The sequence below is a fragment of the Triturus cristatus genome, chromosome 6, assembly GCF_964204655.1.
Source record: "Triturus cristatus chromosome 6, aTriCri1.1, whole genome shotgun sequence".
In the NCBI taxonomy this organism is placed as follows: Eukaryota; Metazoa; Chordata; class Amphibia; order Caudata; family Salamandridae; genus Triturus; species Triturus cristatus.
This window is the reverse complement of record NC_140589.1, coordinates 1,888,290,863-1,888,314,297: the sequence shown is the minus strand read 5'-3', so window position 1 is coordinate 1,888,314,297 and position 23,435 is coordinate 1,888,290,863. Positions and strand designations below refer to the sequence as shown.

The window sequence follows — 23,435 nt, the reverse complement described above, 5'->3', positions numbered from 1 at the left end:
TAATGGCCAGGAAACTTAAAGTTTTTCCACCTTTCGTCTTCAGGTTGTACCTAGCGGGGAGCATGAGGTTGTCCTGGGCAGATCGGAGAGATCGGCTCGGATTGTATTGGGGGAAGCGTCTGGTGAGATATTTTGGACCTGTGTTGTTTAATGCCCGAAAGGCAATAATCAGTATTTTGAAAAGTAGTCTTTTGTGCAGGGGGAGCCAATGCAGGGATCTTAGAGCTGCGGAGATAGATGATTTTCGGGGCAGTTTTAGGACCAGTCGGCCAGCCGTGTGAAGAACACTTTGAAGTTTGGTCAGTGTGGACTTTTTTGACCCCGCCAAGAGGCCGTTACAGTAATCTAGGCGTGAGATTATGAGGGCTACTGTTACTGTTTTCCTGGCGTCAAGTGGAAGAAAGTCAAAGAACTTTCTTAGCGATTTTATTATTCCAAAGCATCTGCCTGCAACATTCCTGGCGTGCTGGTCGAATGATAAATCAGAGTCGAATAGGACACCAAGGTTCCTAGCTGTTGTTACGGTCTGGGGAGGGGCAACTGAGTCATCCGGCCACAAAAGGCCTGGGCAGAAGGAGGTGTTTTTTCCGATAGGGAGTATCTCTGTTTTGCTCGAGTTGCATCTGAGATGGTTAGTGTCCATCCAGTGGAAAACCGCTGTCAAACAGTCTTTGAGGTTGGACTCGGCTTTGGTTGAGTTATCCTCTAGAGGAACGATGAGCTGCGTATCATCGGCATACGATGTTACCGGTATGCCGAATGATTCAATCAGAGATAGGAGTGAGATGAGGTAAATATTAAAAAGAAGGGGACTCAGGATGGACCCCTGAGGTACTCCAGAGGAGACCTTCTTCTCATTGGAGTGAAAAGGGCCAAGAGCGACAGTTTGGGACCTGTCAGTAAGGAATGATTTTATCCAGGATAGGGCTATGTCCGAAATCCCTATGTCTGTCAATCTGCTGATCAAGATGGGGTGGGATATAGTATCAAACGCCGCAGTGAGGTCGAGAAGTATGAGAATAGCTTTCTTCCTCTGGTCTTGCAGCATCTTTATCGTATCTGACAATTCAATCAGAGCTGTTTCGGTCGAGTGTTTGGGACGGAAACCAGATTGTTGTGGGTGGAGTATATTATGAGCTTCCAGATAATGTTTGAGCTCTCTATAAACCATCTGTTCGGTTATTTTTCCAAGAGCCGGGAGAAGTGTTATCGGGCGGAGATTGGTCAGGTCCGACGGGGATTTGTTCGCCTTCTTCATGAGAGGTTTGACTGTACCCTTTTTCCATAGGCGAGGGACCGAACCAGAACGAAGCGACGAATTAACTATGTCGTTGATGATAGGGTTCACCACGTCTATGAGTTGGTGAAGGATTTTGGGAGGACAGGGGTCGGAGGGAGAGCCAGACTTGCACGCTTAGAGCCTGGGCCTCGCCTGGTGCTCGCTGCTCGAGCTCACCGCTGCCCAGTAGTATGCAGGCCTGCTGCTCACCTCGCTGGGAGGGATCTCACCGACCCTTGCACTGCGGCGGTCTCCTAGACCCTGCCGGTACCGCCGGGAACCTCCAGGTCTTACCCCCTTTGCCGGGCTCTCCGCAGCTGCCACTAGACGCCCAGCCACTCCCTCACAGCTGCCAAACCTGCCGCTGGGACCTCAACGCGGCCTGACCAGCCCCCCAGTAGTGCGGCGCCGCTTTTGAGAGGGTTTCTGCAGGCTCCGGTGCCCCTCCCGCCGCCGATAGTGCAGTAAAATGCCCAGTGGGAGCTGAGAGACACAAAGTTGCATCCTACCAAGACGCCTTCTTGGCCACCCTCCTTAATATATTATTTTTTGTGTAGCTTTTGAATTATTGATATCTTTTATATTTATTTAATTAAAAAAATTGAGTTTATGAGTCAAAATATAATTTTTCCTTATTTTAGGTGTTGCAGGGATTCTGCTCATGCACAGAACTATGCGCAGGAAACCGGAACCTCAGTGAATTGCGGTGTACCAAAAACTCACCTCAGTACCCAGAACCCCTATCCGACTAGCATCAGTGTCTCATTCGCTCTCCGTATCACCTCGAAGCTACCAATGATTAGACAACCCAGAACATGCGACTTAGAGTACTCTCAGGAATGGTGGGAATTAGAAATACCTGTTCGTTATTATTCTCATATCAGTCCACAACAAGAGTAATCAGAGACACAGTAAAGTTTAAGATGTTTATTTTATAAACTACGTGTCCTAAGATGCAGTACTTTGGCTAACATAAGCAGACAAATGATTAAGAATAAAACCATCAGCATTGTTACAATACCATCGAAAATGAAGGGAGAAATCATGTTACAAATGATAGTGGAATATAACCACCCTCCCTTCGCTAGTAAGCTAGTATTATTTAGACTAATAGAAGGTCTCTAGGTTTGAATGGGGATCCCCATACCGTAAATATCAGCTTAGGTGAATCACATCACAGGATCAGCTTTGCTCTGTGTCTGGAAAAAGACTTCTCCAAAGTGTGCGTCTCATGAATGCAAACTGGAATATTAAAGGCGCTCGAGTTTCAGATATTTGCAGCTGTGTGCGTGTTATGGCTAGAGCATGGGCCGATCAACCTGATTTCAAAAGCATATATTATTTGTTGGCCCTGACTGTTTCTGCACACAATGTTCAGACCAAGGTCGCGGTGCACGTCTAGGGATGTGAACAACAGAACGTTCTCATGTGAAGAAAAGGCAAGCAAGCAGTTTTCATATAATAACATCTATCTGTAGTGTCATGTGCAAAAGCAGCAAACGTGGCAAGATGGCGTGTTAACTTCTAAGACGCTTATGCTAACATAGCAATGTGTGTACCTGGAACTCCGTCTCCACTACATAGGCAATACTATTGTTGTTGATCTTGTGTGTTTTGATATGTTTGATATTGTTTATATGGTAAATAGGAGACTATTTTGTGTTTTGATATTTGTGTGTTTGATATTACTACATTTAGATATGTTTGGCCCCACTATTTTTGTCATTTGTGGTTTTTATTTTATATAGTATGGGAAATTTTTATAATCAGTAATATTTTGATGATATTTTGGTGTGTGGATATTTCCAAATTATTCTGTCGTGGAACCTCTGCAAGACTGAGAGGGAGTAATCGTCTATTCTAAGGTTGCCATTCTTAAGCAATTCAGGAGAGAATCAAACTACCTGCCACAGTCACCACATCCTTGCACACCAGCAAATTAGTGTAATGGCCTTAAATGTAATCTCCCATGAAGAAATGGAGTTCAGGTTTACAGCTAGGTGGATGAAAGGGAACAAGGCTCTGAGTTTATGAAGGTTAGGTTTGCAGTAGGCAACTCTTATGTCACAGTGGCAGGTAAATTACAGGATTTCATATGTTTAGCTAATAAGGTGCAGTTCATAAGTAAATAACATATTTTATTAGTTTGCTTTAATATATGTATTTGTTCCATTTTCTATTGTATCTTATCAGAAAGCATTAACAATATGTACAATAATTATTGATGGATATTTCGCTTTATAACTTTTTTCATTGCCATTTTCACTTCTTTGTTTCTCAGGCTGTAGATCATGGGGTTCAGCATTGCGGGCATCACAGTGTAAAACAAAGTTGCTGTTTTATCTTGATTGTCTGCTTTTTTAGACACTGGCCTTAAGCTCAAAAACAAAGCTGATCCATACACCATAGAGACAACTGTCAGATGTGATGCACAAGTGGAAAAAGCTTTGTATTGGCCTTGAGGTGAGGACATTTTCATAATGGTGATGATGATGCGAATGTAGGAGATGAGAATGATGAGGGTTGGGGTCAGAATTGCAAAGACTGCAACATTGAAAAACATAATTTGTAGGATAGAGGTGTCTCCACATGAGATCTTTACGAAAGCTTTTGCTTCACAAAAGAAATGGTCAATGACATAGTTGCCACATAAAGGCAACTGTAATACAAATACAACGGTTAGAAGTGCCACCATGTTACCAGTTAGCCAGGAACACACTATAAATATTTTACAAACAGATTTGCTTATTATGACTGTATAACGCAAGGGAAATGAGATGGCTATGTAGCGATCATATGCCATAACTGCTAGGAGCACAGATTCTGTGAACCCCACAAGAAGGTACGTGTACATTTGAACTGCACATCTGGAGAAAGTAATTCTTCTTGAAAGAATGAATTGGTTCAACAGATTAGGGACAATCACTGATGAGTAGCAGATGTCAATGAAGGAGAGGTTAGCCAGGAAGAAGTACATAGGAGTATGAAGGCGAGGTTCATGGATACATACCGTGATCATGAAAATGTTTCCAATGACAGTGACAATGTATATCACTAGGAATAACAGAAACAAAAAGACCTGCATATTTGGGTCCTCGGAAAGTCCAACAAAAAGGAATTCTTCAATAGAACTTTCATTCATCTTTCCCATTAATCACCATTCATTGTCTCTGAAAAAATAAATAAAATGAACACAGTATATACATGTTGCAGAAACATAGAGTGTTATAGTAAAAAATTCACTTTGACACAAAAAGAAGTAATGGAAACTGATCTGATGGTCATTCTTCCACTGCTTGATTACCGGAACATAGGAAGAGCTTTAATGGGATGCACTCCTTTAATTTTTTATTTTTTTTATTTTTACCTTTTGTATAGACTTCAATGTTCCCAGATGGCAGCTTCAGGTCAATGTAGTGGAAACTTATGGTGACCAGAGAAATTTCAACCATATCGAGAAGTTATAAAAAGTCTTGTGATGAATATTATCTGGATTGCAACCTATGGACTTTTGTAGTCCATGCTACAAGACAAAAGGGAGAGGAAAGGGAATTTTACAGGGATGAGTCTTGGACTTGTAGACTTTTGCTCCAAATTGTAGGAGAAACAAGAAATACTGGAGAATCTGTTATGACACAGAGTGAGCCCACACGGCATGGAGTATGTAGGACCTTATGTACTAGGCAACGTATCTTGACAATAATCTGTTTCTTGGTGAATGATTATCATAACTGAGGATGAGATGTGATTTCTGCATTTTAGTCACAAAATGTGTATTGAATGTTTTTGAACTTTTTCGGGTTTTGCTGTGATCTTAGAAGGCGGTCCATGCAGCTACTATTGCAATAGGAATCCTCAATTGCGATAAACACTGTAAAGACAAGGGCAGTTTTTTGCTCCAGTAGCAGGAACTGTAAAGGTGGACATGGAGATGGTAGGAATCCTTCATCAACAGGTCTGCATCAAAGATGACTACAAGGTTATAGACTTTTTGGGATGGAATTTATGGTTGACCCATGATGGTTGGCATGTTTCCAGTGAGTTAAAGATGGGGCTACTAATGTGAAGTTATTAAATGTTCACACTAAAATGTTCAAGTCATCACATTCAAGGCAGTAGACTTGAATGCTCATTAAAATGCTATGTTATGTAAAATTTATTTCTAGAGCACACGTTTCCTTGGGGGTGTCTTGGCGCTTGCTCAACAGAACCTGAAAACAAAAAGTTCAAAGAAGATTGCCTATTGTCAGAAATGAAGCAGAAAGGCTTTGACCGAAGTTCGTAGATAACTAAATAATCAGGTTTTTAAGGCTTTCCTGAAGGCAAGCAGATTGTTCACAATTTTTAGATGGAGCTGTAGGACGTTCAAAGATTGTGACGCTCCGATCACAAAGCATCTTTCTCCCCATGAGGTAAGTTGGAGACTATTGCAATTTTGGCTGTAGAGGACCTCACTTTTCTTGGTGGCCCGTACCAGTTGAATCTTCTCTTTAAGTAGGCTGGCCCAATGCTGTGTAGAGCTTTAAAGGCAGTGCAGTGGACGTTAAATGCTATTCTCCGTCTTATTGGCAGCCAATGTAGCTGCTTTAGTGCCTTGGAGGCAGATTTGAATTGGATGCCTAAGAGGAGCTGTGCTGCGGCATTCTGCTGAATTTCTAGTTTGTTCAGATGTTGTTGTTGCATATTGATTTATGGACCATTACAATAGTCTAGTTTTGAAAGCACCACAGCAGTAACTACTCTATTATGCAGATTGGGCAGGATATTTTTATTGTCCTAAGGGAATAAAAAGTGGAAGAAGTGACCGAGTTTACCTGATCACTATAAGTAAGTCTATCATCAATGATCACTCTGAGATTATGGGCCTTCCTGACCAGGGTTGGAAGGGTTTCCAACTCTTGTGGCCACCATGCATGGGACCAAAATGACGATGGGTTCCTAAATAAGATGACCTCAGTTTTTGCTGAATTTAACTTTAGGCAGTTGTTGACCATCCAATCGTTGACTGCCCACATACAGTTGTGGAATCTGGAGTCTGTATCAACATCACTCTTAGTTATGGGGATGACAATTTGTGTGTCATCGCCATAAGTTGTGAGTGAGAATCTGAACTGTCTGATCAAATCAGCCAGATTTGACACATAAACGTTGAACAGTGTCGGGCACACCGCAAGGCTAGGAGAAGGATCAGAAGTGAACTTGTATAATAAATCAGAAAAGGTTTTATGAGGGAAAGTACCACTCTTTTGATTCCAATGTCATATAATCCGACTGTCAGCAGCTCATGATTGACCATGTCAAAAGCTGCCAACAGGTCGAGTAGGATGAGAGCAGCTCCACCTCCTTGGTCCAGGATCTCTCTGATCTCCTCAGTTGCCATGATCAAGGCTGCCTTGGTGCTGTGCCTACTTATGTACCCATATTGTGTGGGCCCAGAAGGTTGTTGTTCTATCTAAAGGCGACCAGCTGGAGATCCATCATTTATTCAAACAATCTTAGCTGGTAGGGTTAGGCACGAAATAGGCCGATAGCTGTTGGTATCCATCGGACTAAGAGAAGGTTTGAAGGGGTGATTATTCAGACGCTGTCCTGATATTGAAGGGATCACAAGCATTTTCTCCTACCTGACATCTTGCCCTTGGGTCCCTGACGCTGTGTGTCTCCCCTGCAGCCGCTACCTGCCATCGCGCGGCCATCGCAGGGGGAGACTACAGCTCCCAGAGGGCATAGCGCTCACCAGCTGAATTGAATCTTCGCGCCCGGAGGCGCTGAAGAGAAGGAGGCTCCCTCCGCGTCGCGGGCAAAGGGCGGCCCGTCTGTGGCCGCCAGGGGCTGGACGAGGCTGGGCTGGGCCACCCCCTTTTCGCCTTCCCCCGGAGGATCTTGGATTCGCGTTCGCTGGGTCTTACTACACGAAGGTACCCTGTTTGGTTCATACATAGCTGTTGCCTTTATGCATTGACTGGATTTGCACAAACCTGATCCTTGTGCCATACCACACTGCCCAGGGCTCTGACCTGACATTGCAATTGTATCTGCTCTTTGGCTCCTAAGATATCCTTACTAAAAAGATGATGAGCAAACCGGGGATAATATCTAAGCATCTTGTGACTCGCCCAAATACCAGATTACATGCAGCCGCTCCCCAACCCCTACCTACACTCACGGCCATCGACAAAATGTTACAACAAACAATTGGAGTTGTGGCCACCGCAATTGAAAATACTGAAAGAAGATTATCTCTCACACCTACTATATGTTTGCAAGACTTTGAACGGGACTGTTCTGTACTAACTATTGACCCTACGGTCCCTGATTCTTTCCTAGCACAATCCTTTGCTGAGCTACCATGCTCTCAGATGCTTTCTGAACCATTAAGTGGTGCGGAGTTGGGGCAGGTTACAAAGGAGTTCCCTAGCATCGTTGTGGACTCTTATGCTACCCTGACCCCTCTTCCCCTGCACTAATTTCGAAATCGGGGAAGTTAGACTCTAAGCTGAGGAAAAATAGTCTCGCTAAAAATGTTAGAAAGCAGGGTAAAAAAACGCCGGCCAACCATAATCATAATTTGGTGACCCCACTGGATAGTACCCTGAATTCCCAACTGGGGGTGCCATGTTGGGTCACACACATGGTGGCGGATTTACAGGCTTGCCTGGAACAGACCATTGTTGCACACATTAAACCTTTAATATCAAAAGTGGACAGAATTGTTACCATTCTAAATAATAAGGCAGTGGGAACAACAAAGTTAATAATTCCTTCTGAAAAGTTGGTATCTTCTGCTTCTAGTAACTTGGGGGCTGATCCTGTTGACATTTCAGTGGCCCAGAATACAATTTTAGGGAGCACAATTACCATCCCTAACCCTATAACTGCTATGCCACCACCTCCCTCTATTCCTAAAAATAAAGGTCATTTCACCCTGACCCCAAGGGCCCAAGCCGATAGTTCTAGTCTACACCCTAAGGAGGTTGAAGTCTCTGGAAAAAGTACTACAGCCCTGCCAATGAGACCTGCCCAGTGTAGGGCAGATCCCTACCAGCTACCTACAATAAATCTGCCCCCAGAAGCTCTACCTTATGTGGTTGTCCTAGCGGGTGTTCCAGCTCTAAGAGACCGGAAAAAAGAATTTGAGATTGACCTTAAGAATAAATGTATTCAGTGGCTAAGTATAAACAGACCCCTCCATCCTAATATTTCGGGGGAAATCTTGGCGGTAAGAAGAATAGAGTGGATTGGAAGGGGTCCTAAAACAGTGGCAGGGGATGCTATAACAATAAACTTTAGGGATCCTGCCGCAGTGGATTATATATGCAAATCTTCCATGTGGCGGAACTCCCAGATATTGCCTCTCCATTTGTCTTATTTTTATCCCACCTCGAATTATAATCAGACCTTTATTCACTATGGTAGGAATCACCTTTTGCCATCTAGTGGGACTCGGCAATGGAAGCCACCTGTAGTACATCCCTTAATCCCCATCCCGCCTTTGCAGACGTACGCCCATTGGAACAGGTTCAGCATCCTGGAAGAAGTTGACTGACTGGCCCAGATCGAAACTTCTGTTTTGAAATTGAGCAATAGGGATTGTACGTATGGATCTGGACCTGGGCAGAATACACTCACCCAACTTAGTGGTGATGATCCTTTCCTAACGTTGGTGTGTCGGTGGAAAACAGTGTAGGAGATAGCCATGATCTGAGCCCCCTAAAAGAGCAGGGGTCTGATTATGGTGCAGATAGAGTGATGGAAGGGTCTATTAAGATACTTTCTTGGAACATCGCGGGACTCAAGAATAAATTACTTGACCCAGAGTGGTTCGTATTTATGACAAGACACGACATCTGTTTAATGCAAGAGACTTGGGCCCTGGAAGGGAGTGAATGCCCTGGCTTTGCGACGTTTGATATCTCTGCTATTTCAAGGGGCAAGGGTCGCCCCTCGGGCGGGTTATCCATCTGGGTAGGTACACATCTGGGACTACGGGCCACTCAGCTTGAAACTAATTCACCTGATATTCAATGTGTCCTTTTAACTTCATCTGATAAGTCACGTGTGGCCATTATTAATATTTACTCCAGGCCTACTACAAATGGAAATGAATCAAGCACTTTTATTGCTCTTGATCTCCTCATCCACTCACTCGATCCCTTAATTACAATAATTGTGGGAGGCGATTTTAATTGCCAGTTCGAACCCTTGAGTTTCCCCGAACTAGACAACCAAGATGAGGTAGACTCGCTCTGGTGTATTCCGGCCCCTGCCATTACCCCAGTGAAGGCCTGGACCAAGCTGGTACTACAAATCAAATCCTTCACACTTGCAAAGTCCCTATGGGCGTGCAATGGAAGGTCGGATAATGCTAATTCTGGTCTACCCACATTTAATAGGCCTAAAAGTACTTCCATTATAGATTACATTTTATTGGAAGCCAAGCACTGGGATAAGCTTAAAGATTTCCAGGCTGTTACAAGACAAGATAGTGATCATAATGCTTTGCTCCTGATGCTTAAGCCTGGCGCATTTGGCTTAACCAACCCAGAGCCAAACACAGTACTGTCTGTATTACCCCTTACTATATCCAACAATAGAAGAAGGGTTAAATGGGCAATGTGCCTGGAACAGACGACACGTCTTGCTGAAATTTATCGGACTGCCATCTCGCTAATAAGTGAAATGGGGGGTCCTCTCTTCCTTAAGCAGGCCCCTGACATACATAGAAGGTTGACTACGAGCCTCGGGGAGATATTTTATCCTGTATTCAAGCCCAGGCAATCAAGGCCTAGAACACATCCTTGGTATGACCATGACTGTAAATGCGCAAAGAGGAATATGCTTGTAGCTATAAAATCTAAAGATGGACCTACTATTAAGGCCTCTAGATTGCTGTACAAGAAGGAGTTGACCAGGGCGACGAGTGAGTGGGAGGAATCCAAGTGGAATGATCTAAGGGAGGCACTCCTCTCTAAGGATTCTAGGACCTTCTGGGCTATTGCCACCTCAGCATTGAGTGGCGAACGAGAGCTAGGGGTTCCGAACATCGCCCCTCTAGTTTGGGAGGCGCATTTTAAAGAACTATATGCAAGCCCGGAGTCAAGGGCATTCCTGTGCCAGGATCAGGACAATAGATCATCTCCTGGGACTTTTGTAGCCTCGGACCCTATACCCGAAAATAGCCAGCCTGGACCCTTGGCCCTTTGGACAGGGAATAGTTTACCGGATCCTCAGGTTATGACTGAGGGCAACCATCCAGATCCAATTACTTATAAGGAGGTAGAATCTGTGATTGAGGGTTTGCTCCCAAACAAAGCCCCAGGACTCGACAAGCTCCCGGGGGACCTCTTCCGCTCCCAACCCAAAATTTGGGCCCCTTATCTGACTGTACTGTTTAATGCGGTTCTGATGGGTTCTGCATTACCTGACACATGGCTAGGGGCCGAAATTGTACCGATCTTCAAGAAGGGCTGCCCATTAACCCCAGCCAATTATAGACCCATCAGCTTATTGGATTCCACTCAAAAATTGCTGGGCCGAATTCTATTAAACAGACTGCTAGACTGGTTAGAGGTGAACAAAATATTGACTCCCCTACAAGATGGCTTTAGAACTGGCATATCTACCTTGGACCAGATCTTTCGGCTCCAGGTCCTCTTCTGGAAAACAGCAAGATTGGAGGGTGGCAGCCTCTACCTTGTTTTTGTGGACCTGCGGGCCGCATTTGATCTGGTCCCTAGGCAGAAACTTTGGATGGTATTGAAGGACCTTGGTCTCCCACCATATCTACTCGATGTGTTGATTCGCCTCCACACAGGGAATTTTGCACAGGTGAGGTTCGGGAAGAACGGGGATCTATATGCACGTTTCCCTGTAACTCGGGGAGTACGACAGGGCTGCGTATTGGCCCCTACACTATTTAGCTTGTACGTCAATGGATTGATTGACGAACTAAATAGTATCAAGGATACTGATGCCCCCCGACTGGTCTCTGGTCGGGTGCCCACTCTGATGTTCGCGGACGACACACTGCTGTTATCCCGGACATCATCGGGCATCCAGTGGGTACTGGATGGGTTCGCGACCTTTTGTGCCTCGCGGGGACTGGAGATCAACTTGGGGAAAACCAGGTTTATGATCTTCAGTCCCCCGAGGCGCACACGTCCGAACCCTGTACTGGGGGCTGTCCCCTTGGAAAGAGTCAAGACCTTCACATACCTAGGGGTCACGCTTACTGAGAACTTTACCTGCGAAGCTCAAGTGGTAAAATCTTCTTTGAGGCTATCCCAAACATCGGGGGGAATTGGTAGACTTCACAGAACTTCTATCTTCAAACCTGTTACCCCTGTATTGGAGATTTATAAAACCCAGGTTAGGTCCGCAGCATTATACGCTGCAGAACTGTGGGGCCATACAAATACATCCAATCTTCAAAAGGTGGAACATGCCTTCATGCGTGGTCTGGTTGGCCTCCTCCAGAGTACGCCTCTAATACCATTACGCTTGGATATGGATTTGGTTCCCGTTAATGACTTGGCTGCCGCACGACCTCTGCTGAGATACTGGCAGCTGTCAGACTTTTTAACTCCAATAGATTAAACTGCTCAGCTTCTCTGGGCCGGTTGACCTCCGAGTTTCTATTGATGAAAATTGAACCTAAATTGGAAGTATTTTTGGATGTAGTACAGCCCCCACTGGCGAGAAAACTTTATACTCAGTTAAGATATGGCTGCCTCCCAATCGGGGTATTTACATCTAGCTGGGGAAAATTGATTGAAGCCAAATGCCCAATTTGCAAAACATGCAAAGAAGATGTTGCGCACATTTTGTTCTTTTGTCCAGCATATAGTACGACCCGAAAATGCTGGCTTTTCCCCTTGTGCAAAATATTGGGCCTCAGAAAATGTGTACAAGCTCGAAGAGTTCTAACCTACGATACCAACCCACTTATTGTCTATGCAGTTTCCCGTTTCCTATTTGCTATGTGGAGGAGACGAATGAGTTTTATTAATCCATAGTAATGACCTATCAGTTTTTATTTTTTTATTAACTGACCATGATAACTCATTGTTTAATAATTGTTTCTTAAATTGACATCTTCTTATTTATGATCTTATTTTTGTACTTGTATATATTTTATTGTACTTTTATGGTCCTGCGACCGAAATAAAGTTATCATGATGATGATGAGAAGGTTTCTTTAAAAGGGGCAATAGTGATGCTATCTTCAATTGAGTGGGAAAATATCTGTGGAAGACATCTGCTGGAAGATAGCAGTGAGATTGGATGCAATTTCTTCAGGTACCTGTTTAGCCACTGATGGGTGGCAGGGGTCAAGTGGGGAGCCTGAGTTTGTCGATTTAATCCGAAAATTGACCTGCTCCAAAGTTGGATCGGCTAATTTGAGAAAAGTCTCGGTGTTGACAAGAGAAGAAGGAAAGTCCAATTCATCCCGAAATAGAGGATAACCTTTCATATACTTTTTTCACTTTATTTTGAAAGAAAGTCACAAGTGTAGCACCTTGGGTAGAAAACAAGCACAGCAGGCAAACCAACCCTTTACAAGGGTGTTTTAAGGATGTTGAACTGTCACTCGCTGCCTGCCAATGTGGATATTGATATATTATGACACTAGAGTATGCCATGCCACTGTTTATTTAGTGTGAAGGCAAAGCATGCATACAAACCTGTTTCAAGGCAAGTATCTGTCTCACTGTATCCTGGATCCCAGCAGTAGGGACTTCAGGGCTGGGGGGGCATGGGTCTCCCTTCACGCCCCCATAACTGGCAAAAATTATATTGTGCCCCAGATGGAATACGGGCAACCAACCCAAAAATATATATATATATATATATATATATATATAAAAACATCACAGAGAGAATATGAAATAAGTAGAGTAGCCATTTATTTTGAATTTACTGCTCCCTCTAAGGAGTGTCCCATATAACAATGCAATTACTTTTTTTTATTGAGCAGAGGTAGGTGCACCACCAATCATTTTAAAATATTTCGAGGGTCTACGAGGAATACAGCATCCCCCCTTTAAAACATTAAAAAAACTGGCAGTAATTATACTCAATCATTGAATACATAAACCCAGAAATTCTTTTTAAAGCCCTCTGAGCTGAAGCTGTATGTTCTTCAGCTGTAGTGTAGGAACCACTTGTGGTTGGTTCTATGGATGCATGTTGTTTCATACAGGGTATGAAAAAAAGAATCAACAAACGTTTGTGGTTGCTTTGAATAAAAAAAATGTATTCAAAATATACTGAGACTGTATTTGTTATTAATAGACATGAACATGGGAAAATGCTGGAATATAGGTCTTGATATATTATTGTGGTGATTTATCGACAAAGCCAATAAGATTGCTTCTTTTATGTAGATGTGCTGACTCTCTGATAAAACCAATGAGTCTACCTTTTCTATTTTGGACTTCTGACCTTTGATAAAGCCATAATTAAAATTACAGCTTTGATATTGTTACTTTACCTTAAGAAATCTCAGAAATATGCTAAAAAATAAAGGTTAAAGAGATGTTGTGTTTAGGTATTATATTATCTTACTTAACATTAAAAAAGCCTTAGAAATTTACTGAAAAAACAAAAGGTTAAAAAGATGTAAATTGAAAAGTTCAGTTAAAACTAATTTTTTTAAATTAATATCATGTTAAATGGAGAAGAAGTAGGTTTTCTTTGTAGGTTTGTTATTGTGTGGAAGCACCCACAACCGGAGCTGTCCAGCTGCTGAGAATCCAACGCCAACACTGGCATTACCAAGGAACCCTCAACAACCGAGCGGCCAGGCTCGAGAATGCCCAAACGAATGTAAACAGCATGACCGTGAGTCGCGTGGTAGCAACTCACGGAATAAAACAAACATCGCAACAATTCCCTCCTTTAAAGGGTAAAGAAAGAACATTAAAGAAGCAAAAAAGAACATGGAAACATTTGTAAGAAAACAGCGTGAAAACATGAGTGAAATGGTAAAAGCAAGATCACTATAGAACTGAACTTATAATTGCATGAGAACTGTAAGTACAACAACGTAAGTGCACGGAAACAAAAAGCAAAGAGCAAACACAGTTACTCCAATACATAATCCCTCAACTTTCAAGGAATTTGCCTAAAACGGGAGGCCCTCTTGCAGGATGCCTCGCACGATTTACTAAGATCGTAACCTGAGGTTGGGCAGTTTGCACAGTAATTGGCTCCAAACCAAAGTTAGAAATCACCTCCTTTACCTGACGCAAGTCAAACTAGTTTCAATATTCAGTCTCAAAGGTGGTATGTTTACTAATAATATCAGCCTGTGAAGGAAAAACCTTGATAAGAGGCTCTGGTTCCACCATCCCTTATTGCCAGAAGGGCTGAACCTCTACTCATGTGTAGAACCAATACTGGTGAAGAAAACTTAGAACAACCTTTAGACAACTTTTTCTGGTTTTTAATGAAAACCCAATTCCCTTTTTTAAAGTTTGGTCCACAGAATGTTTACCAGCATCAAAACGTTCTTTCATAGAATCTTGTTTAACTTTTAGTTGTTCTTTAAGAGGAATGGAATCATGTGTAGAACTACAACTCTGCTTGTATTTCTCATACAACCAGCTAGGATGTACTTTTCTCCTTCTAAGAAGTGTGAAAGGTGCAACACCTGTTGTTGAGTGTGGAGTGGTGTTATATGCCCACACATTAGTCATGTACGAAACACAATGGGTCTTGCCTAGAAGAAATTGCGGTTTGTATACCCTCCTTAATGATCCGGTTTCCTCTTTCAACCAGACCGGGAGAAGGGGGTGAATACAAAATGACCTTGAAATGAGAAATGTTGTGCATTTAGAGAAAAGAACACATTTTTTGTGAAACAAAATGTGTGCCTGTCAGTTACAATAATTTTAGGAAAGCTTTCAACATCGAATACACTCTGCAAAAACGTATCCGCATTTTCAGTTGAAGCTCCCTTGCAAAAACAATAGTCAAGCCATCTGGTGTGGTAGTCAACTAGTAAAATTAAATACTTGTTTTCTCTGGGCAAATTCTCGTAAGGACCAGAAAAGTCTAACCCTACTTTATCCCATGAATTCTCAGGAAGTGGGACAGGATGCAGGGGAGTTGAAAGAGTCTTCCAATGTTTGTCCGATAAGAACCATTCAGTACAACTGTCAATCATTTTCCTGACCTGAGCATGCATGAAGGGCCTCTACTAATACTGATTAACCCTTTGACATGTCTTGGTGATACCTAAATGTCTTTGATGGGCAGTTTGAATGATAATATTGCATAAAAATGTGTGTGAAACAAACAAGTCGTGTCGAATGACCATCTCGTGAACTATAGATAACTCATCAGACACATTTGTAAAGGATCTCAACTCAGCAGATAACATTCTACTTTCAGGCTATTTGTTTGTAATAAATGTTTTGACTTTGGAAAGTGTGGTGTCGTTATCATATGCTGTGGTCCACTCACTTTCGGAGATGGGTGAACATTCAGAGATGGCGTTAATGGCTGAACCCACACACTCAACATCATCAGCTTCCTCAGGAGCTTCATTCAAAGACATTCTTGATAAACAGTCAGCCCTGAAGTTTTTTCCTCCAGGTATGTGTTTAATGATGAAGTGAAACTCCTGAACTTTCAAAAGGAGCCGAACTAGTCTGGTGGATGTTTTGTTTGAGGAACTATTTGAAAGCATGTGCAATAGTCCCCAAATATATAACTTGAATTTATGAATAGCCCAAACGCATGCTAGGGCTTCTCTCTTGATGGTGCTGTACCTGGTCTCAGCTGACTGAAGGGCTCTGAAAGCAAAATAAACCATATGTTTTTTGCCTGCCACCCATTGTCCTAACACAGCTCCCAAACCAGTAAGTCTGGCATCAACAGTGAGAAAACACTTATGACCATCTAAAAATAGATGGAATGCTGGAGAGTCCTCAATGTGTTTTTTAACCTGGTTGAAAACTTTTTGTAGTTCATTTGACCATGCAAACTTTACCCCTTTTCTTAGAAGAGCCCTCAGATGTTCTACAATGTGTGTATAACCTTGCATGAATCTAGCATAATATTCTGCTAGCCCAAGGAATGAACACAAGGAATCTCTATCATTGGGAGGTGAGGCATCTCTGATGGCCTTTATAAGAGAAAACTTGGGTTTTATGCCATTAGGTGAAAGTGTATGACCTAAATATTCTAGCTGTTGGACAGCAAATTGTCATGTATGACAGTCATTCCAGCCTTCTTGAGTGCTCCCAAAACTTTGACAAGAGTTTTATCATGCTCTGTGGAATTGCCAGCATACACCAGAATATTATTCTGGTAAGCCTGTACACCAGGAATTTCATTCAACAAGGTGTCCATTAACTTCTGCAAAATGCTGGCTGTGGAAGCCAGACCAAAACGTAGTCTATGATATTAGTAAGCCTTGAATGGGGTAACAAATTCTGGTCAGGTCTTGAGATTTTAATGAATGTGGAATCTGGTGATTTGCAGATTTTAGGTCAAGTACGGAAAAGTACTTAGCCCTGCCCAAATTGGTTAATAAATAGTGGATCCTTGGCAGTGGATGGCAATCCACAATAATATTGTGATTAAGGGAGAACAAGTCAGCACATAATCTGACCTCGCCTGATCTTTTGTGAGCTAAAACTATTGGGGAAACCCTAATTTTCTCATCGCATAGGTTCTTTAGTACTTTTTTAAATTTATCTCTTGAACTCAAAGGAAGGGGGCGAACCTTATGGATGACAGGTTGTGCATTTGGGTTGAGGGAAATTTCATGTTCAAAACCTAAAACATTGCCAACCTTATTCTCAAACACTGAAGGAAATTGATTAAGAATACCATCAATATTGGAATCAGAAACAGCCAGAATGGAAACATTAATATTCTAATACTCATGATAGCTATAATAATCAGATGGAATGTCACCCAGACTAACAGGTTGATCTGAACCAGGTTTGAGATACAAACCCATCTTGCCTAAATCTAGCCAACCAAGGATGTTTCTTCTTTTAAGAGCTACATATACTTTGTGTTAGACCTGGCACCTTGGAGTGGGTCTCCCTTCCATTTTTCGCTGTTGCCTCATGTGTTTTTGCTGGTGTTAGATGCTTTGGGCACTGTGCCACTGCTGTCCAGTGCCACAGTGCAAGTGCTCCCTGTGGTAAATTGATGTATGGATTAGTGATTCCATGATTGGTTTACCTGTCAGACCCTAGTACAGTGCACCAGGAGTGCCCAGGGCTGGTAATCCAAATACTGCTGCTGGGCTTGCAGCACTGGTTGTGCCACCCACATATGCAGCCTGTAAAAGTGTGTCTAAGACCTGCCATTGCAGAGCCTGCGTGCAGTCTGGTACTGTCACACTGACTGGGCAAGTGCACCCACTTTCCAGTCCCTAAACTTTCCTTTTTCTTCATATCAGACACCATATGGTAGGACCAAGGACAGGGTGCATTGTAAGTATAAGGTAGGACATGCCCTGGTGTGTGTGGCTTGTCCTAATAGTGAATTACAGCCATTTTCGTTTTTCACTATTGCAAGGCTAACTGTTCCCCATAGGCCAGAATGGACAGCTTGATTATTACATCTTATAATCCTAACTGACTCAGGGAACATGGTAGAAATTCGAATTTAGTATGCGTAAACTCAGAATGATAAAATACATCTTTTAGTGAAGTTGGTTTTAACATCCTGTGTTTGAAATACCACTTTTAGGAAGTAGGTATTTTCTTGTCTAACCATCCAACCCTGCCTCTGCTAGGCTGTGTATTCCTGTCTGGAGTTTGAGTAACAGGAGCTGGGGAAATTCCAGGAGACAGGTGAGTCAGCACATGCCTGAATAGAGGGATCTGCATCTAGATGGGTGGGAGGAGTTGCACCTGGGACCTGAATAGGGCTGTGCCTTCCCTTCACAATGCTGACTCCTCCTCCTGTGGTGTGTCTGATGTCTCTGCCCTGCACTCTGAAAGGAAAGAATAGTCTTGTCAACAAAGTGCTCCAGGACTGACCAGAACTGGTTTGGACTAGGCAAAGGCCTCTCTGCCTTCAGAGAACAAAGAGAAACTGGGTATAAATATTGGGACCCAAACCCAAGAACTTTAGATCACTTTGGGAAACAAGAGGAAACCTTTGCTGAGGAGTGGAACCAGAAGAAACTGAGGAGAGACTATCTCCAAGCTGAAGTGCTGCATGAGAGATTGGCCTGAAGTGGTTGCCAAAGAGAGGAGAAAGGAACTTTGTGTACTTTATTCAACTTGTGAAGGATCTCCAAGGGCTTGAGAAAAGAACTTTCCTCCTGCTGAAGTCTCCGGGACAACAGATTTCACCCACCAGCTCCCCAGAGTTCTTTGGAAGTGCCTGCTGTTTTGCGAGCCTTTCTGAGGAACTGCATGTCACAAGGAGCTGGTAGCGCACTCACGAACAAGAAGCGTGTCGCCGAACTGCTGCTGCCGCTTCACCACATGAAGCGCCTCGCATCGCCGGAGAAGAGGATCGACGTTGCATCAGACACGCCACATCACCAGGAAGCGTGTCGCAGAAGAATCATTGAGGCATTGCAGGTCCACCGAAGTGCCTCGCATCGCCGGAGAAGAGGATCGATGTCGCATCTCCGGGAAGCGGGTCGCAGGCCCATTCGGGCTCATCACCGGAGAAGAGGATCAATGTCGCATCAGACGCCGCCTCTTCACCGCGAGGAGTGTCGCAGGGCCTGTCGCGGGTCACATCGTTGTGGAAGCAACTCGCATCGCCAGAGCAGAGGATCGATGTTGCATCAAATGCTGCCGCATCACTGGGAAGCGTGTCGCAGGGTCTGTCGTGGCTCGCATCGTGAGGAAACATCTCGCATCACCGGAGAAGAGGATCGACGTCGCATCAGATGCCGCAGTATCACCGGGAAGCGTGTCGCATCAAGAAGGAAGCGCCATCTTTGTTTCTTTGCACCAGATCTTCAACGCATCACCGTCCTTGCAACACTTTTGTTGTCTTGCGTCACGCATCTTCAGGTACATTGAACTCTGAGTGTCGCATTTACCATCTTAAGAGAACTCAGCTAAATTCTACAATTTTTAAGTAATGGTATTGTGGATTTGTGTCGTTTGTGTTCTTGTGATAAGTCTATATAAAGAATAGTCATTTTTGATATAAAATGTGTGTGGTGTCCATCTGTGGTGTTGTCATTTGATTACTGTATGTGTTCACAAATGCTTTACACACTGCCTCTGAGATAAGCCTGTCTGCTCATGCCAAGCTACCAAGCGGGTGAGCAGGGGTTATTTTAGGAGTGTACCCCCTTACCCAGACTAGACGCATGGGCCCCTATTTGTCACCAGTACCTACCTATGCCAACTAGAGACCCCCAAATCTAACACTTTGGTAAAAGTATGTCTGCCAAGGCATTCTACTCTGGAATGAAAGTATCCTAACTTATCTATTTCTTTTTCAGCATAAGCTTTAGGATTGACGTCGGATTTAGCAAAAGAAAAATGACTGCTCCAGTTTGTTTAAAATGTTGAATCTGACAATATGGTGATGGGAGAACCTGAGTCAGCTTTCACTTGCAATGGAATTGTTCCGACCAATAGTTCACACCATGGGTCTTTGACAGAGTCAGTTGATATTCACTTAATATGACACATTTCCTCAAAGTAATGGCAATTTAGCACAGTTGTTTCCATCAAATTCTTTATTCGTAACTTCTTTTTCAACACGATAAAAAGACAGTAGCCAATGCGTTTCGTCCTCTCGGACATCTTCAGGGCTACAAATAACAAATATATTTACAAAAATTAATATACAATATATACATATACTGAACAATACAATACTATAACAATACAAATTCATCCCCATCACTTTGAAACTTTAAATTGTCAAAAATTCAGACACTGTGAATTTCATATGCTCATATCATATTTTTTGATCTTTTCAGCCAAACAGAATGTATTGAATTACATTTCCTGAATCATATGCATTCTTTATTTCATATGATTCAAAAGGTGTTTTTTCATAAGAATTTTTAAACAGGTCCGCTACGTCAGATTCTGAAGCCACTTTTTATTTAATCCTGTTTATTCCAATATGGCGCCGGTTCTTTTGTGCGTCAATACGGGCACTCTCTGTACGGCATTACTATAATAATACATTTTTTCTGCATAATGTAATGCCAATAAAAATATTGTTCAGTATGACAGGTTTACTTCCGAACTCTAAGGAAACATAGACTTGCTATGTCTCCTTTATCATTTGCGGTTTATTCTAAGATGGCGATCCCCCGTCTCTCCTGTAGGAACCCTGCCTATTCCAAAATGGCGTTGTCTCCTTTTTACGTTAATTCGGGCACTTTCGTATAATATTATTATGCAGAAATGTATTATTACCTGCACAGGCATAATGTAATGTTAAATAAAAACATACAAAATAAAGGCATGACAGCTTTATGTACGAATGATAAGGAAACATAGACATTCTATGCAAACCTTTACTTTTTGCGGTCCAGTCAAAGATGGTGATCGCTTAGAATACAAAATCTCGTCTCTCTTTTGTGTCAAACCCAGCTGTCCTGAGTTTTGAGTGTTTTGTGGGCTATTTATATCGTGCCACAAACAGCAATTTGACAATCGAGATGGACGCCACGCTACTGTGCAGGACGACCTAAGTTCTGAAAGTAAGTTCTTTAAACTGTTTGTGACATTAGTTGCTAAAGCATGGGACCATTATGCTATTTGTATTATGTGTCCCTTTAACGTTTTTATTCTTATTACTAATATTAAAGCGATTTTAATTGATAGACTCATATAGAGTATAAGCCTAATGCTTAACTAGGAGGTTTCGCATTTTATAATTGGATAATTTTGCTGCATTTCTGTGTTTTCTTTACCCTTTGCGGCCCATTTAAAGATGGCGACCGCTCATCATATGAAACCTATTTTCATTTCGATGCCTAATACAGCTGTCTTAGGCTCTGACAATGTTGGGCGGACTACTTAAATTCTGCCCTAAACCGCAATTTGAAAAACCCAGAGGGACAATATACTATTGTGCAGAACGATTAAAGTTTCGCAGAATGATGAAAGTTTTGCAAACTCTCTGTGTTTTTAGCTGGCTGAACGTGGGACCTTGGTTTGACTTATATATTATATTTTGTGTCTCTTTCACTGTTACTCTTTTTCTCACTTATTATTAGCAGTTCAGTGATTTGAATTATTAGATCCAAAGATCCTTGCTTACAACGAGGGAATACAAATACAATGTCTGTGATAGGAGCGTTTGTTTCTTTTCGATTCTATTTTGACATTAATTTTAAACGTCGCCCGTCGGTATACTATTGGTTGGGACATTGACTTGTTCCATCAGTGGTTTTAAAAGGGGCAGAAATGTTTCTGCAGGATAAAAGATGAAAATCTGATGACACTTTAATTTGGAGTAGTAGGATAAACAAATGCCAAATGAAATTGCATATAGAGTTTGCGATATCTGCAAAAGTTTGATTCAAAATGCCAAATACGGAAAATCCCAAAATAAAAGGGTTTTTATAGCGAAAAGAATGATGTAATTAAAATGTTGTTTGAATTTTAAACATTTAGAGATACCACTAGCCTATTGTTATCCCTGTTCGAATAGCTTTTCGGGGAACAAAAATGGAGGATGGCTGAGACACCATGAGAATCGAGCAATCCAATATATAGTGAGGATTGTAACAGTGCACTTTAATTTAAGGTATGGACACATCTGTATGCTCAAAGTTAAGAGTGACTATCCTACCTTTGAATACATTATAAATAAGCTGTATCATTCTTTTAATAAAAAAATAATTTTTTAATTTTACCAGATATAATCAGATGTTATCGAATCCTGAAAAGGGACACAGTACTCTTTGAATTACAGTACAGACCGCAAGTAAATGTGCTTTTTGGTAAGAAATGCTAACTTTTCTATTATTGCTAATGGTTGTCTAAGGTAACCACCCGACTGCACATGTATTAAACCCACGAAACCTCTATTTTTGACTTGTTTAAATTTTTTTAGGAAAAAACACCTTTTCGATCATATGAAATAAAGAATGCATATGACTCAGGAAATGTGATTCTATACATTCTGTTTGGCTGAAAAGATAAAAAAATATGATATGAGCCTATGAAATTCACAGTGTCTGAACTTTTGGCAATTTAATGTTTCAAAGTGATGGGGATGAATTTGTATTGTTATTGTATTGTATTGTTCAGGATATGTATATATTGTATATTGATTTTTGTAAATATATGTTTTATTTGTAGCCCTGAAGAAGTCCGAGAGGACGTACGCGTTGGCTACGGTCTTTTAATTGTGTTGAAAAAGAAGTTACGAATAAAGAATTTGATGGAAACAACTCTGCTCAATTGCCATTACTTTGAGGAAATGTGTCATATTTAGTGAATATCAACTGAAACTACACTACACTGTGTGTTGCTTCTGGTTAATTAAGACATTCTGTGTCTTAGGAGTTTTAGGGGTTTTGAAACTCCGGTGCGTAGCACCTTACTTCTCAGATAACAAATATACTAGAGATAGGTACAATATTGTCTTGCCCCAAACCCCGTTCTTTTTGCGCAAAAGATGAACACAGTCACATTCAATGGATAGAAGTACATTGTTGAGTTTTTCAGAACACAAGTCTAATATTGTTCACCCTGGTGAATCTCTTGCCACCTCTGCATACGGCTTGAAAATGTCCAATTTTGTTTGAAAGACGAACATCTTTTGCCTGAAGCAGGACAATTTGGGGTAGTTGCCAACATGGTTCTTTGAGCAAAATCTGTAACAAATTGTTGGTTTCCTGGACAACCGCCTGGAAGATTTGTTAACAAGATTTACATAACAAGTGGAAGAAGAGCATTCATCAACCATATGAATACTTTGTTGTGTCTTACTATCTTGTAAAATCTTGGAAGAAATAGTTGCGTCTTCTATGCCCTTAGTGATATCAACTGTTTGAGATAAAGAGGGGTTTTTACTCAGCAAACGCTATTGAATTTTTTTTTTAATGAAGGAAGAAATAAATTGGTCTCTGATACACATATCTGTACTTGCACCAAATTCACACATGAACGCTAAAATTCTAAGTTCAACAATGTACTCTTCGACGCTTTCTTCTAAGTTTTGATTATGCTTAAAG

The 23,435-nt window shown here is 42.0% G+C and overlaps 1 protein-coding gene across 1 annotated transcript; it reads right to left on the bottom strand.

The window, feature by feature from the left end:
* Positions 1–3,497: 3,497 nt before the first annotated feature.
* Positions 3,498–4,421, bottom strand: LOC146822307 (olfactory receptor 2K2-like). Its single transcript, XM_085610033.1, has one exon. The coding sequence runs from the start codon at positions 4,419–4,421 to the stop codon at positions 3,498–3,500; it is 924 nt and encodes a 307-aa protein (XP_085466159.1).
* Positions 4,422–23,435: the final 19,014 nt, after the last annotated feature.